Here is a 17973-nt window from a genome sequence, read left to right on the forward strand (position 1 = left end):
CAATCAGGGATCACTTCCCACATGTAAAGGTTACCTCTCACAGTTAGAGTAAGATTGGTCCTACACCTCCCACAAGGGACATAGGTATTAACAGGGTGCAAATGATTTTAAGGACTCCAAAGTTTAAATTAACCCTTTCACTCCCAAGATCTCAACATTATTTCTCCTGACATTGTCTGTAAACTTCTTATATAAAATGTTAGTTATGAGAATTCGGTTCCAGTCCTGGAAAAAGCCACAATAAAATTCCAAGACTTTCCAGGAACCCTATGAATCCTGATTAATTGACAAAAGGAACCTTAATTAATATCTTAATTTTTCCTATATGCAGGTGCTCACATCAACATACATGATCCTGATATACATATAATAGCAAACTTGTTCAACTTACAGGGTTACATTCTTCCAGATACAAGAGTTGTTGTGGACTACACCTGATAAAGAACATCATAAATTTAAGCCATTTACATTTAGGTTTACCTTTTCTCTTGAAATATCAATTCATCTTAATTGATAAACTTCATGTATTTACTACTGTAACAGTAGCTGCAAGCTTCTTTTATGTCATTTTGATATAGCTGTTACAGATCATATTTACAGTATTTATAAATTAGCCATGATTCATAAATCCTTTATTAACAGGTAGCACTTCCCTCCCCTAATAACCACCATGCATGATTTGTAGATCATTGGCACTTGCCTCACTGTCCTCCCTTCTTTCAAAGCTACTTTTAAAAACTAGTGGTAACCACAGGTTATAAAGTGCGGGCCTCAAGAAACTTGTTTTCGCATTCTAATCGTTCTTTAATTGTGGAGGAAAAAAATTCTCAACTTCCTGTTTGAATGATACATTTTTGGATTCTTTTGCATTGTAACCGTTCATGGTGAAAGACTAGAACAAACAACTTAGGTCACCTCACTTTCACGGCAATTATTCCAACAGGTCGAATATTTTTCAAAAGGTGTCAATAAATCACCGGACAAAAGTAACGCGTCACGCAAGGAATACATGATTAAATCGAGCACGCGGTGTAATTAAGATGTGATTTTCCTCTGTCTGTGAACTCGCTATGTTGTCAGTGATTTTTTACAATCAATGATATTTTACAATCACAGTAAATCTTCTCAAAACCAACGCCAAAACAACGTCAGCCAAACGTAGTTTCCAATCTTCCATGTTACAGAAGCCTTGATCTTATGTGACCAAACTGTTGAGATTGACTAATGTTTGACATTCTTCTCATTCTTGAAGAACACATTTTCAACTTCTGGTGTTTCCACAAACCGTTGTGGTTGACACATGTTTCGCATTCTGATCCTTCTTGGTGGAAGAACAAAATTTTCAACTTCCGCTTTGCAGCTAGGCTTTTATAAACGTGGCGCGCACGCCTAATACACAATCCACTGGTCACTGTCAAGATTAGGGTGGCAGGCCTCTCTTGGGCCCGCAAATAACTACACTGTATTAAGTAATAACAACTCACTTCTCAAGAACTGGATGAAGAATGTCGTAAGGGACTCCGCCAGTGTCACCAAGAGCTGTAACAACAATATCAGTACAAATTTGTTGTCATGCTTATCACAAAACAATATTAATCAACTCATTAGTCACCACTGAAAAATATCCATGACAGAAAGTTCATCTTGACTGGCACTTAGAGATGAATCTTGTACCTAATTGATGGCAGTACTGGGGCAAGCATTTTGCAAGTCTATATAATATTGAGCTTTAATATCAAGCACTGTGAATAAAATATTTAGTGTGTGACAGTTTACATACCATCAATGTTTTCAATCAAGATCTTCATCGATAACTCAAACAGAGATGTGACAGCTATGAAAAAACAATACATTATAAGAAAACAATACAATAATTTTCCTCCAAAATCGTGTGCACCTTTTGGGGTGATAATTGATGCAAAGAGTCATTTGTCAATTGGCTTGGGTGTTTGCAGAGTCAAATGTCAAAATGCCTCAGTACAGGGCCAATACCCGATTCCCTTTATAGCGCGCGCCTGCAGGGAATCATGGTAGTTGTATTCATCAAACCATGCGCGAGACTCAGCAATGTGCATCGTTGTTGAGTCTCACGCATGGTTTGATGAATACAACTACCGTGATTCCCTGCAGGCGCGCGCTATAGAGGGAATCAGGTATTGGTCTCAGTTTAGCATTCAGGGACCTGACAATGAATTACAGTGATGTAGCTTCCTGTATTCTTCTTCTGTTCCCCAAACACAGAGAGTTATTTATCATTAAAAAATAATTACCTAGCTGGAAATAGTTAAAAAATTTTATTTATTTAATAACAAACTATTTTTATACTTACCTCTGCCAGGAGATAGTAATTTTCGTCCAGAAAACACTTGAGTGCGAGATTTTCTGGACATGAGAGCATGCTCATCAACCTCTCCAGCAACAACACCTTGAACGAAAAAAAATTGAAAAATAAATTTTGCTGACAGAGTTACATCTTACAATGTACAGTCTGCAGACTGAATCTTGTCATGTCAACCTCAAAGGCATAACTTGTATAAAATCTGTCAATGGACCTTTTGAATCCTGGTAACCTTTTTTAAATCCTGCTGACAATTTCGATTTTAAACGAAATGCCTGAATTATTGTTACGTGTTACTTTGTGGGTCTCCCTATCTTCTGCTTATAGCTGGTTCTGTAAAATTTGCAAACAACATGTCACACTCTAAAAAATTGTTTTTAACAGTAACATACATAGCGAAAGCTTTAATTTGCTCCTGAATTACCAGAAACAATCAAGATACTCTATAACCTTAATCTTACCTTTTTTCTTTTTTGGTGAGCCCTCGCAGAATCCTGGTAACCTCATAGGTTTATAAGTTGGTTGAATTTCTGGCAGCAGAGCGTCTGTAACTGACAGTGATGACGGCAGTGGCGGCAGATCTAGCTCTGGTCTGGGACTCTCATTTGATGTCATTTTCGTTGCTACACCTGTAGATGCCGTGGATCTTTTCTTTTGTTTATTGACGTTGACAGGTTCACAGCCAAATGACACGTCACAGAGTTGTGGTGTGGACTTGGTCTGAAATGAGGTCAGATTTATATCTGGATTGAATAACTTTATGTCTGGTAATCAAGTGGTTTGACGGCTGTTTACCAAAGGGTCACGATGTCATTATAACTTGCTTTCCTCTCTCTATCCATAATCTTGGTATAGAGTATTTTAGAAAGGAGGGCAGAGGGGTTTGAAACTTTGCTTACCGTCTTGCAGTGTAATAATTCCCTCAGTATTCACAATTTTTTTTCCCTATAAACCCATAACAGACGCAACAACTTGAAAGCCAAAAGCTTGCATCATTTTTTCATGAGCATGTTGAATGTCACTCTTCTCCACAAAACACCATCATCATGAATGAACAAATGAATGGAATGAAATGAAGGGACAAACAAAAGAATGAATGAGGCCCTCCAAGGGGGTTCATGATGTCTCTTTGTTACTCCTTTCCAACCAACCTGTCGCCTATTTGGTGGGGAAAACGTTGTCGCTTTCGCAAAAATACACCCTCTCAGTGCTAGTTTCTGTTGGCTGTTAGCTGCATTTTTAGCTATTTTGGAGTAAAGTCGCCTATAGCCAAAAACCCTTGGAAGGCCTCATGAATGAACAAACAGAAGGTCTGATGGATGGACAAATGGTTATTTTCTTGTATCAGTGCAATAAAATTTTAAACTCTTGATTTTTTTTAGCAGTACATACCTTTGATTTGATTTCAGCAGGTTTGTTTTTGGACTTTTCATGTTTGTTGTTTACATGTTCAACATTCGATTCACATACTTCATGTACAACTGACAATCCTTTATCACAAGGCTTGGAAGATGAGATCTGACTGCTATCTGATTCTTGTTTCAAGAGTTCTTTCCATTTTGTAACAAGATGTGATGCAATATCACCAATATCATTGCCACGTTTTCTGTATCGATTCACAGCCCTTCCAATCCCAGTTGCCTGTGACGAAAGTACAGAAAGAGATAACAAAGATTGTGAAATTATCTCATGTCAGAACATAATTTATAGTTTAAAATATTATTGCGGTTTTCAGTGAAATGCGAAGTCTGGAATTCAAAATTCAACTAACGATTGCGTTTTTCGCTGCTGTCAATGGCGACAGTCAACAAACCATGAAAAACAGAAAGTTAACAAACAAAATGGATCAAAATCTACCAATCACAACTGACAGACTTGACCTTTTTTACCCGAATGAAGTGAACTTCTGTTTCCGGAGAGGTCCGCTCAGATGATTGACAGTAGCAAAAAGTGTAAACCGTTGGTTGAGAATGAATTTCAGAGTTTGCATTTCACTGAAAACTGCAATAATCCATGTCTCCAACAATATGCTGTTCCAAGAAATATCCGCGACCTGACCGCAAACGTTTCATTGGTCAAAAGTGACACGTGAACAGACAAAACCGTTGAGGTTTTAAAAGTAAAACTACGCGTTAAATTCATCACGCTTCAAGGATTGTAGTAATTAAATAATCATAATAATTTATTTAATTATTTAATTTCCATAAATCATTTTCTTTCTGTCAATTCAAAAGTCACACATATTAAAGAAGTACACAGATGGCATTATTTTTATGGATGACAACAGCTGTTGTAGCCAGCTAAATCTGTGCATTATCTTTAAGGAACCGCTGAAACCATCCTGCAATAAAATTGTGAGCACTCAAGCAATGAGGAAACTAAATGAAAGAACGAACAAAATAAAAACATGAAAACTTTTGAGGATCATTTATAACAAATGGCCAGGGGTTAGATACTCTTGAGAACATAATATATCAAACATGAAATTATATTAACTGGAACTGGAACTGGAAAATAATTCTACATATAGCAATGGCAGTTAATAATATTAATATCGGCATGAATATAATATATGACCGGCAGACTGTTAATGTTGACCGAGGCAAAGCAATCAGCGCTAGCTATCATAAGAATATAAGCTAAACCTACAAAGAGGAACGGTTTATATACATAGCGATCAGAATTCCTAACTTTAATTCATTCTGTGCGTAAAACACGACCTCTTTTTACGGTCATGGAAATTAAATAATATGTAAATTAAGCTTAAGTTATATTTTAAAATCTACTAACTTTCAACACTTCCAGCGTGATTTGTATTCGGTCAAGTTCCTGAAGATATCTCTTGATCTGTGAATTTAAGCAAAAAGAAGCACACTTTTATTAATATCAAAGAAGTAAGCCTTCGAGCAAAACAACACAGAAAGGAACATTAAACTGATTGTTTGTTACTCCATAAAAACACGTAAAAGACCACTTACCTTTTCTTCTTCGAGTCGTTCATTGTTCAGCTTTTTGTGAATTTTCTGAACGTATTTCTCAAGAGATGGCATTGCGCATCCAAGGACATTCAGTTGAGGTTAAAATATCAGGGAGCAACCGTTAAATAACGAGAAATTTGCTCCCCAAAAAGAAAGAAATTACTTCATTTTTAACCAAATAAATTTCAAAGAAAAGTTCCTTGCCGTGTCGATTTCAAGCCTCGCTTGCAAGAAAGAATAACTTCCGTTGTTTTGGTATCCCCAGATCCCTCCGGCCATTAATCGGAAGTGAATTTTTTTGTTTTTTCAAGGGAGACGTCTTTGCATAGACAATTCGCAGGTAATTCGATATCACAAAAATAAAATTTGATTTCTGAAATATTCACAGAGCTTGAGTAAGAAGTTGAGAACTTCTTTCTTCGCGTGGGAGGGTATACAGGTGGGTAACTGTAGCCTTCTCCTGGATAATTTGGCACAGACTTTGAAAGGTCAGAAATATACTGAAAACTGCTAGTGAAAAAGCCTTCCTATTTCACGCCAAATTTAATTTGGGCTACAAGATTTGTTACAAAGGGTGCCGTTCCGCTTTTAGTTTTCAATATTTTTTGTTATACCAATATTTCCATTAACTTTTTTATGGGTCTACTGGCAAATGCTAGTCTGCGTTGCAGACGAACTAAACCCTGGTATAGACGGACTGTACCGAGGTCTTGTGACACGTCCGGCTGCGACGCAGGCTAGCAAATGCGTGAGAAAAAAATGAAAACAAGAACGTACGTCTTACATTCCAGGTGTTCCGTTAGCGCAAAGAACGGCGATTGGAAAAAATGCGAGGGGTTTAGGGGTACTGCCCTTGGCTCGTCCTTTTTTCACCTGTCGTTTTTTGCGCCGTTGTTCACAAACCGAACGCCTGAAACAGGCTACCCACCCAGGGCAAAAAAAAAAATAAACAGATACGCTTTTTAAAAAAAATAAAATAAGAAAAAGAAAAGAAATTTGTCCAAACCCAGAAAGAGTACATATGTAGTCAAGTTGACAGGTTTAAATCAGTAACACAGGCGTTTTTATAATAAAACGTGATTTGTTTTTTATTTTTGAAATTCAAACAGTCGAACTACTAATAAATTCCAACAGCCCGCTGGACGAATCCAATAACTGTTGATTTAATTTTAAAATTCGGATGGAAAACCTATTCTTGGAGACCGGAATCAATAAAAAGTTTCCTTTTATGACATGTTCTTTTTTATCGCTTACACACAGAGCAAGTTACGAGTAAACAGTAAGCCATAAAATGACGAGTGCTGACTAAGTTTCAAGAACTAGGAATTGAATATACTTTATTCTATAACTATACTATTGTATTCTAATTTATCTTCTGAGTAAACTTGTCATTTACATTTTTTACATTAATATTACTTGATTAGCTTCTATCTTTTCTTTTACATTTTTTGATCTGAGAAAATGGGAAAGTCCTTACAGTGAGCGTGTATCTTTTCAAAATTTTGCTTTTATCTAACATGTAAATCGACATTTAATTCTAACTAAATCAATAAAGTTCATGCCATGATGTTCATCAAGAAATAACACAGAAGCGACTCCGCCCATGACACGACGCCATTCTGCCTACTATGTGACCATTCCCTGAGGATGACATTGACATTCGTGACATTGCGGGCCTGGGAAATTTGTTTTCCTTATTTGGTTGCAAGGGACGTGGAGGTGAATCTAAATCTAGTCCCTCCGGGTGGTGCCGACATTCGTTGGTATCCTGGTTGACAATGCAAACTTGACGGTTATTTTTCGTATTAACTGGAATGATACGATTGTTTATCACCAACACCGTGCTGTCAGGGTGTTGATACAGACCTTCCATGCTGCACTGATAGATATCATTACTGTCTACATATCCACGAGCATTTTCTAGAATATTTACACCATAATGGTCTGTGGATTGGATGCGGTTCCGAGTAATATAAGGATCCCCTGGCCCACGCAGTTCAACTCCACTTAACGCATTACAAAACACATCATTTTCTTTGATCAAGCCTTTTCCACACACAAGAAGTCCGTGCTTTTGGTTTCCATAGATACCATTGCCGCTGACATTAGCACTGCAGCCTATTTCAATGCAGACTCCTGAGCTGTTGTTTCGGCATACACTGTTATCTTGAATGGTGATCTCCGCTGGTTTGGCGATACTGATACCACAGCCCTCGTTGTTATGAACATTATTACCTCGGATAAGCAGACCTTCACTGCCGGAAAAGTGAATACCATGACCCGCATTATCAAAAATTGTGTTGTTATCCACACAGGCATAGTTCTTGTCTGGTCGAGGGCCTGTTGAAAATGATAAAAAAGAATCAAACAATAATGTAAAAAATTGATCTTCTTAATTCACTTGTTTGTGCTGAAAAAATTCTGAAACAATGCTGTGTTACTTAGCAACCATTTGAGACTGCATTTGAGTTGCAAAGTTGGGAGGACGGAAACTAACCTTAACCTTGTATAGATTACATTGTTTTCTATCTTACAACAGTTAACGGAATTAGTCTCTCTTTGTCACTGAATTTTATGTTGCAAGGTGATAGAAGATAGTTACAGGTAAGTTGTGCAAACATGTAAAGTGGTCACTTGTAACAAGAATCCACTTCACTTACCATGTAAGTCAATTGACTGTTCGTGGTCCTCAAAGTTTGATGTAGAAGACAAATCTTCATCAAAGAATAATGGTTGCATTTGCTGTTCCTACAATTGAGACAGGTCCAACTTAGATAACAGCAGTTAAATGTATAATATGTACTGACAATTTACCACTGCAAACAATAATGAATGAAAGTGTCAGACTGAATTATGACTGCGCTAACTGATTGATTAACAGAGAGAGAGACAAACAGACAGAATGGGTGTTTTGACTAGTTGATGGAAAAAATCTGACTGATTTGCCTACATTGTAGTTGATGGACCCACTGACTGACTTATCAAACAGACTGACAGATTGACTGACTGACTAACAAACAGACTAGCTAACTGACAGACAGACAGACAGACAGACAGACTGACTGACTGACTGACAGACAGACCGACAGACTGACTTGACTAGCTGATGGACACATGGACAGACTGGTTGATTTGACTAGCTGAATGACATGGACCGACAGACTGACTTGACTAGCTGATGGACACATGGACAGACAGGTTGATTTGACTAGCTGAATGACATGGACCGACAGACTGACTTGACTAGCTGATGGACACATGGACAGACTGGTTGATTTGACTAGCTGAATGACATGGACCGACAAACTGACTTGACTAGCTGATGGACACATGGACAGACTGGTTGATTTGACTAGCTGAATGACATGGACCGACAGACTGACTTGACTAGCTGATGGACACATGGACAGACAGGTTGATTTGACTAGCTGAATGACATGGACCGACAGACTGACTTGACTAGCTGATGGACACATGGACAGACAGGTTGATTTGACTAGCTGAATGACATGGACCGACAAACTGACTTGACTAGCTGATGGACACATGGACAGACTGGTTGATTTGACTAGCTGAATGACATGGACCGACAAACTGACTTGACTAGCTGATGGACACATGGACAGACTGGTTGATTTGACTAGCTGAATGACATGGACCGACAGACTGACTTGACTAGCTGATGGACACATGGACAGACTGGTTGATTTGACTAGCTGAATGACATGGACTGACAGACTGACTTCACTAGCTGATGGGCACATATGGACAGACTAGCTGATTTGAATAGCTGAATGACATGGACCGACAGACTGACTTGACTAGCTGATGGACACATATGGACAGACTGGTTGATTTGACTAGCTGAATGACATGGACCGACAGACTGACTTGACTTAATGATGCACGGACAGCCAATGATAACTCACCTCCTGCTCTGACTGTGCAAACTGTGAGCTGAGTTGTTGATTGTCATGGTGAAGATCGCTGTTGCTAACAAGTGCCACACCACTGTCCCCACAGTCTGCAATGCGATTTCCATAGATCAAGGGTTTGGAGACAGTTAGGATCCAGACCCCACAACCACTGTTACCTGTATAATATATGAATATTAAAATGAGTAGAACACAAATATAAAATTAAAGATAAATTTATATTGCAAATATTACATTGAAACATGTTCACAAATGCACAGTCACTATAATCTCCAACTACTGTACTTGCCAAAAACGTTTACTATAATGATCTTTAATTTTTACAAACTGATCAGTCTAAGAAAATATGCTAGATTTAAAGGTAAGTTTAAAAGGTAACTTAACATACAGTTGAAGGAATAAACAAATTAAAAGATGTACATGCACATTCCTGTTTGCACTGGTATAAGCAACTAAATATAATTCACAAAAGATAATTCTGATCTGTTTCTAATAATAGTAAATCACCTCGGATGTCATTGTCCATAATCACTCCCTTTCCACCTTCTCCAATAACAATGCCGTCTGCGTGCCCCTCCCTGATCCAGTTGTTTGTCACAACAGGGTTGCCGCCATTACGGATGTCCACCCCTCCCCACTCCATGCCATAGATGTCATTGTAGAGAATGTGGCCCTTTCCTTCTTCTGTAACAGCCACACCTGCCGCACGTCCTGCCCAGATTCTGTTGTGTCTAAAAACAAATGCAAAAGGACACAAAGGTAAACCTTGAGACAAGCGGCCTATACTGCCGGAGCTTATCCTAGTTTCGATGGCTTTAAACAGCTGGGAATATTTCTACTCCCCCCCCCCCCCCTGGATGGGACGCTTGTCCATCACAGGGTTGCCCCCTTGCAGCATTATTTTGCCAGTACCCATTTATACACCTGAGTGGAGAGAGGCACTATGAGAGTGAAGTGTCTTGCCCAAGAACACTGGATTCTGGATTGAGAGGTCTGGGTTCCAGCCCTGGCTGGGGTCATTGTGTTGTGTTCTTAGGCAAGACATTCAAAATCTGTTGTGTCTCACGAAATCTGCAATTAGAGGTGTTATTCATTAGTTAATGTTAAGTCATGTCATACAATTACAGGGTTGTCGCTAAGCGCCGGCTGCCGGCAAAATTCGCCGGCTGGGAAAGAGGTCATCGCCGGCTGAATTTTGGCTGGCGAACACTCGGTTAAAAGGGCATTGAACAGTTCTTTAGTTACGCCCTCGTTCGATTTAGAATCATATATTCTGAGTAAAAAAGTTGAATTAACTCCTGACTACCTTGAATATCGATGCCACAAAATAATTGAAATAAAGGCTTGTTTTGAGAACTTGTTTACCGTGTCCTCTTTCCGTTTTCTGCGTCCGCCATCTTGCAACACGAAGCTTAGTAGCCCCCCGCATTCAAGGCGTTGTGAAAGATTGGGAATGAGTTTGTTACCAGGTCTCCTGGATCTCTTGTAAACGTGGGATAGTTCGATCAACGAGAATATTTTTGTTCAAAATTCAAAGCTTTTAATACCACGACTTCTCTGCTAAAAGGAACCACTTCAGAAGAGTTTTAGTGGATTCAGAATACTCGACAAAGACCGGCAACAGCACAGCGTTTCGTTTTGATGACATCTAAAGTTCATCCGCTTCACTTGATCTGTTCGCTGGCAACTTGCAAATTGCAACGAACTGAAGATTAATCCTGTATTCTCTTGCGATTTTTCAGTTGTTTTGAACGGTCTCTACCTCAGCAGTAACTTTGAATGTGAAGGTTTAGTTGTTTGAAAACTAGTAGCTTTTGGTATGATGATCGATAACCACTTAATTCTTCAGAAGAATGCGTGATTGTTTGAGATTGAATTCTAAACTCAGGTGAATTTTTTGTCACGCGTATGTACAGTTCTAAATAAATTCATCTTTTCTCAGTAATTTCTTTTGTTGTTTTTTCAATTGCATACATGTAGTTGTGATTTAACAAATATGTTGATTTGCTGCACGTGAATTGTTTTATAGTTTGAAGAAAAAATTGTGCCTCGGCTTATAGCCGGGTGTTTTGGGTTTATTTTTGTCAGAGTCGAACTGGTTCTGAAAACCTGTGTTAAATGTTTTTTTATTTGCATTCATATTAAAAATAAAATAATATGATAGATAATCCCAATACCAAGGGAAGGTAGATAACAAAATGCCTACACATGTACAATTTTTTCTCTTTAATTGTTGTTTCTTTTTGCATAAAAGAGCCCATAGATTTCACCAAAGTGCCCCAAATTGAATTAAAATTTTCAAAATTTTCTGGGGGAGACCCCCCATACCCCCCCAATGGGAGGGGGCGACCCCCTCCCATACCTACCCCCACGTCGGCTCCGCCGACGGCAGAAGGCGCTTCGCACCTTCTTTAGCCGCCTCAATTTTTAAGCTAACCGGCAGACAAATTTCTTAGCTACAACCCTGCAATTACACGCTAACATAATTTCATATTATAGCAAAACAACTCTCAAAGTGATTGAGGTGGCAACACCAAACTGTTGCAGCCAGCCTCACACAGTTGGTTGATGCAATTACATGTATGCATAAAAGCTAAGGCAAGACAGTGTTCTACTACCATACCTGACAATAGGATTTCCACGATACAGAATGTAGACTCCAGCCTCTTTATTATCATAGATGTCATTGTCTCTAATGACTCCTTTACCGCGATCCAAAATGACGACTCCAGAACGCTTCCCACTGTGAATCTGATTGTGTTGTATTATCGGGTCTGAGCCACTACGAATATCTGCACCTGCTTCTTTGTTGCCATAAATGTGGTTTCCAGCAACCAAACCTGTGGACCGCTCCCTGAAAAAAATTCCTGACGTTGCACAGTCGTGAATTCTGTTTTTGAGGATTACAACCTTGGCACCTGTAAGACATCTCACACCATGGGACAGTCGCCCAATTTCATTTCCTTCAATCCACGCATGTCCCCTCCGTCGGATAAGCACTGCTCCTTTGCCGACACAAAAGCAGTTATTTCTTATAACACAGCCATGTATGGACCTGACAATGTCACGGCATTGTGTATCAAGATAATATCTTCTTGGATAAGATTCGCAGCCAACACCTTGTGGACTCTTGGGTTGACTAAGATCATTTGTAAGAACAGTCACCTGGCTGCCGTCTTTGCCCTTCATTTGGCTGTCTGTAAGTTTAGGTGGCACAGGAGGACATTTACTACCCACTGGTGATATTCCTTTATCAGGCATCGTTTTAACGACATTCCTTGCCCCAGGAACATCAGGTTCAACAACTGAGAGATCATAGAGGTCTTCCAGACCCAGGGAGTTGACTCCATTTGACGTCATCCAGTCTTCAACAGGCCTGGAGATAGGCCTTGGCCTTGAGATTGGTGGAAGTCCTTCAATGATGATAGCAGATGTTTCGTCTGTGCTAAATTGGCAGTTTTCAATTCTGCTATAGCCGACGGAACGTAGCGTGACAAAGGAATTGTTGAAAGTACAGTAACGAATGACAATGCTGCCTGGTGAAGAGACTTGAATCTGACCTTGCTCAAGGATACAGTTATCCAGTTGAACATGTCCTGTTCCTACCTAAAATAATTAACAAAGAGGAAGTGTGAACAAACTACCAGTAACTGGTAATTATTACTTGCTACATGCTGTACCTCAAATAAAATTATTCACCAGTCAGATACAGGTTAGATGCATTCTAATGGGAGGGATCAAAGAGTTTACATTATTGCGGTTTTCATTGAAATGCGAACTCTGAAAATTCAAAATACAACTAACGATTGCATTTTTCGCTGCCGTCAATCATAATATTATGGCGATAGCCAACGAACCATGAAAAACAGAAACAAACAAAATGGATCGAAATCTACCAATCACAACTGACATATTTGACCTTTTGACCCAATTAAAGTGAACTTCTGTTTCTCAAGAGGTCCGCTAAGATGATTGACGGCAGCAAAAAACGTAAACCGTTGGTTGAGGATTGAATTGAAGAGTTCGCATTTCACTGAAAACTGCAATAAATGCAGCTTGAGACAATTTGGTGAGTAGCCTAATGGATAGTGTGCTGGCTGGGGCACTGACTTGCGCTTTTGTGCAAGACACTTAACTTTCATAGTGCCTTTCTCCACCCAGGTGTATAAATGGGTACTGATTAATTAAATTTTAATAATCCTGCGATAGACTAGCATCCCATCCAGGGGGAGTAAAACACTCCTAGGTTCTTCATACTATGGAAACTGAAATAATCCCAGCCTGATGGGCCATGGAGTCTTTATAGAAAACACATGAATTGCCACATACATTTTGTATAATGTTAAAAATCCTGTAATTGGAAATTTGATTGAACTTATTAAAAGCTACATATATATGTTTGATGATAGTGTGCCTTCAAAATGGCCTTTTTTTTCCTTTTCTGAAAAAATCGATTTAGAATATGGGGCATTCTAAAAACAGTGTAATAATTCTTGTAGATTTTAAGCCATCCTCTACATTTATATGAGGGTAATTAATTTTTTCATTAATTCTTTTGATGGACAGCTGATGACACTTTATCTATTGTGCATCTGCCTTAAAACGTATATATTTAATGAAAGGAAAACCTTTTTTTTAATTTTGAGGTTGTTCTTTTTTGGGTTGAGACAATTTCTCATGATGATTTTAGAAGGAACATTGCTAAACTTATGATCATTCAACATGCGTCATCAGAGTGAAAACCAAGGCTAGTTTTGCCTACTGTAAAAAATATATGTAAATGTTTGTTATCAATTAAAATAACTGCTACATGTACTTTCCTATAAAATAAGGATGTTGCTAAGGTGACTAAAAGGATGCTTCTCAGAATACTCTCATCCTGCTGAGTTGTTTTAAAAAGCTATAAGTGAATTCCCTATTTCTCTATCCCTTAAATTTTCAAACCTTCCAATAACTCAAATTAAAAGCACTTACCCCTCACTCAAACGCTGTAATTTTAAAGAACTGTCCAATTTTTTGAAGCAATTTTTGTTTCCCTTGGAGATAGAAAAAGTCGTGATTTTTCTCTAACTGGTAAACTCTGGAATTTCTTTCTGTATGTTTTATAACTGGATAGAACTCTTGCAGTGAAAACCATTACTTTTTTGTTTCAAAAAAAAAAATTATAATCCAAGTTATGCAAATCACTTATAAACCACATTTTCCAAGCACAATTTCCTATAGCATTCACTTATTTCCTCAAGTGCAAACTTTCTTTTTGAAAACATTGATTATATAACCCGAATCATATCTGACATATCTGCAACCTCACACTAACAGCTTGTATTTACCTCAAAAACATCACAACGACAGAAAGTTATACAGGGCCCGGTTGTTCAAAGGGTGGATAATGCTTTCCAACAGATAAATCGCTATCCAGCGGATAAATGTTGACAAAACGAACTTCGCTATCCACTGGAAAGAGAATTATCCGGTGGATAGCGTTATCCACCCTTTAAACAACCGGGGCCAGATTAATATTTAAGTCATTCCAGATTCACCTGGCTAATAAAGAAATATACAAATAACAATGAAGGAATATTCCCAATAGGATTTTGGTCAATGGTGCATTTATGCATTATTGAATATTACAGCAAACTAAAAATTTCAGACAGTGTTTGCTTCAAATTGTGTTCTAGAAATCATATTAAAATGGCTGGCTCCAAAACCCTTTAAATTAAAATAAGTTAAATGAATATTTATATCAGAAAATATGCATAAAAAGCTCCCAGTACAGTTTGGCATAAAATTGTTAATGGCAAGTAAAATAATAAAGTACAATAATAGCTGCAAGACTGTTTAACACCGATGAAAGTAAAAACGTCTGAGCTCAAAAACCACAAATACATGTATCTTACGGCTGAAGTCATTAGCCGGGGTCTTGAAAAGCTATTATATAAACGTGTATGTTATATTTTAGCACCGTGCATCACAGAAGCTATACACCTTACACATTTCAGATCACAGAAGTTCCAAAATGTTCCATTTGACAGCAAAACGCGTAGTAAAAAAAGTCTTGAAATATGAAGACTAAATTTGTGTTATGAAAACTGTGGTCTGCGTATGAAATTTATCTTATAAACTAACGTTTGACATTAATTTAGATTTGTCACTAGTCGATAAACTTAATCTTAATAAATTTAAAAAACAAAAATAATTTCTCTAACCTTTAATATGACAGGGAGAGAATTCTGTGATCGCTGAACTCCAGGCTGTAGAATAATATTTTGAATTCGCGTGGTTGAAGCCTGTTGTTCGATTGGAATCTGTAAAAGAACATCTCCGAGTTGTCCTTCGCCGCAGAGCTCAATCGGAAACTTCACACTCAAGACATGTTGTTCGTCGTAAACGCCAGGATGAAGTAGAATACAGTCAAATGGTGCCGCCGAAGCTATTGCGCTTTTAATAGTCAGAAATTCCCTTCCAGGACCGACACGTAGAACCCTTCTCCTCTCGAGTCTTCTTCTAAACAAATATAAGCAGGGCGCGCATTTAACCTCAACACTGCGATTCACCCATTGTTTTGAAGCCATATGATGGATTTTATACGTGTCCTTCCATGACGATGGCTCTTTTTGAGTATAATTTGGCCAGTTTGGGTGTTTCCAACGCTTTGATGACAAGAAAAGCTGCTTCCAACGGGTGGAATCTAAACTTTTCACCAGCTCTCGCCATTCCTGGCAAACTTGAGAACAGCGACACAAATCCTGAACAGAAAGATGAGTCAAAATGACCCGCCATAATTCTAGCGGCAGTAAGGCTTCTTTCTCAGGCATTTCTGTGTGATTTAGCAAGAAGAGTTGTCGATATATTAGTCAGTTCAACTGCATTTACTTGAAAAAACACCTGAACGTCAACACTGATCCAGCCGCCATTTGTTCGCGCTGTAATCTCGCGTGAACAATATAGCTGCAAGTTTATCGATTTTCCTTGAATGTGATTGGCTCCTTTGCACAAAGGAAAGATCCCTTGTGTTTATTCACGGAAAGAGGATGTGAGCAGATCTTTGGAGACCCCTTGGGGCTCAGGTAACATAAATATAACTTTTAAGAATTTTACGCTTTTTGTAATTCACGACTAACAATCTAAGAAAGAAAGACAATCTAAGCGAACGTACCGAAATTGGGAACCAATCCCTTCCCCTGTCGCTACCACTCTCCCCACGGGTGTACAGCTGTAAAACAGTAACTGTTCCTCTGCCGGGGAGGGGACAGGGACGGGAGTCTGTATTTTGCACTGTTCTGTAGGCCTGAAGGCCGTTGGGTTTTTTAATGCCAATATCTCACTGGTGATGTTCCATTTTTTTATCTAAAAAATTTCACTACAATTCACGTATTCTGTTCCAAATTATATTATGTTGATGTCTTTTAGAGTACGCTTTCATAGCAAGCCACAAGCTAGAAAACAGGAACAAGTTGTCAAGAAATGAAATATTAATATTAGATATTTAATCATTTGTCACTTTTGTCTGGGGCATGGCCCTCACTTATATCTTATAACGTTATATAAATAAAGCATGTTAGACTTCCTACCCCGTAGGCTTACAATGAAGTTAAGGCCATGCTTCTTACAGTCTGTAAAGAGATTAGGCTGAAATGTTTCTTAGGGTTCAAAAAGGCTCAGACGAGCATCCCCGTCGGTTTAAAAGTCCCCCTCTCCAGAGTTCCTAGCTGTATGCAATTCCTCTTTTCTAAGCCCAGTCTGCCGTTTGTATTGTGAACGTCGGAATTTTTTTCAACTTTTATCGTGGCAAAATAAACGAAATCACGAGCAATTCTCCGCTCTCTGTTGTCTCAATAACAGGTCTATAGTGGATTCTGCACATGCCATCAAGCACGGTTTCTTATATTGAATTTATCGTGTGGTTTTACTTTATCTTAAATGTTTAATGCAAACACGTATCCATTAGATAAATCCGTCTGAGAAATTTCCTTGATTCAGACAATACGCAAGAGTAAGGAAAACTAATTTTCAGGGTAAAAGCTCTTCTCTTAGATTCACATTTCGATTCAGGTTTAATTCTCAACGAGCAAAGATAATGGCCAGCTTCAATTTCGTGGCTGTTTTTACAAGGGAAACCTTACTATTCAAATTTCAGCTACCTGCAAACCAAAATCACCTAGATTTAGTGGATGTTTATCATTGAATTGTTTGTCGTGCAGCTGGAGTGTCCAGAATGTGTTTGAATTCTGCCGCGAGCTCGCTGGACCAAAACATGCGTGAAAAAGCCAAAACCCCTCGTGGTTTTAATTAAGATTTTCTTTACTTTGCAGTTACTTTTAAGTGACAGCTAAGTGTAAATAGCTAATGTAAAACGAAAATAACCGTCCATTAAAGACATTAAGTTTACATAATGTATCAATTTTCTCCGTCTTTTGTTTGGTGTCTGATGAAACACTGACACAAGGCGATCATTTTCCAAGGTTTTATTCTTTTCCTCTTTTTTTCTTTTTTCCGCTTTTTCCCTGGTCTTACTTTGGAGATATTCAGTTCATTAAGGTGGATTTCCTTGTGGTCTTGTGTATCGTACAAGCACGCTGTTCAAGACAGTTTGGCAGAGTCATTATTTTAATGTTCGTCAGTGTATAATTCGCCCAAAAGACAAACATCATGTAAATTAAGCGGAAATAAATTGCAGCATACAGCTGCATGATAATTCTATATATCTTAATTAAATGCATGG

General features: G+C 38.4%; 2 protein-coding genes across 2 annotated transcripts in view; both read right to left on the bottom strand.

Annotated features, from left to right (window-relative positions):
• The window catches only part of LOC144665067 (uncharacterized), an 8816-nt gene extending 3290 nt beyond the window's left edge, over positions 1-5526 (bottom strand). Inside the window, exons 1-8 of the mRNA XM_078526244.1 lie at positions 5317-5526; positions 5129-5185; positions 3731-3979; positions 2800-3058; positions 2330-2425; positions 1781-1834; positions 1485-1539; positions 392-434 (exon numbers count right to left, since the gene is read on the bottom strand). Coding sequence (XP_078382370.1) covers positions 392-434; positions 1485-1539; positions 1781-1834; positions 2330-2425; positions 2800-3058; positions 3731-3979; positions 5129-5185; positions 5317-5388 — 885 coding nt within the window. The 5' untranslated portion in view covers positions 5389-5526. The remainder of the gene's footprint in view (positions 1-391; positions 435-1484; positions 1540-1780; positions 1835-2329; positions 2426-2799; positions 3059-3730; positions 3980-5128; positions 5186-5316) is intronic.
• Positions 5527-6397: 871 nt separating this feature from the next.
• Positions 6398-16203, bottom strand: LOC144665504 (uncharacterized). The gene is made up of 6 exons (XM_078526733.1): positions 15458-16203; positions 11875-12857; positions 9759-9982; positions 9246-9409; positions 7977-8064; positions 6398-7656 (listed from the first exon to the last, which is right to left on the bottom strand). The coding sequence occupies exons 1-6, from the start codon at positions 16064-16066 to the stop codon at positions 6890-6892; spliced, it is 2835 nt and encodes a 944-aa protein (XP_078382859.1). The 5' UTR covers positions 16067-16203; the 3' UTR covers positions 6398-6889.
• Positions 16204-17973: the final 1770 nt, after the last annotated feature.

Source organism: Oculina patagonica, chromosome 9, assembly GCF_052425735.1.
Source record: "Oculina patagonica isolate OP01 chromosome 9, crgOcupat, whole genome shotgun sequence".
NCBI lineage: Eukaryota > Metazoa > Cnidaria > Anthozoa > Scleractinia > Oculinidae > Oculina > Oculina patagonica.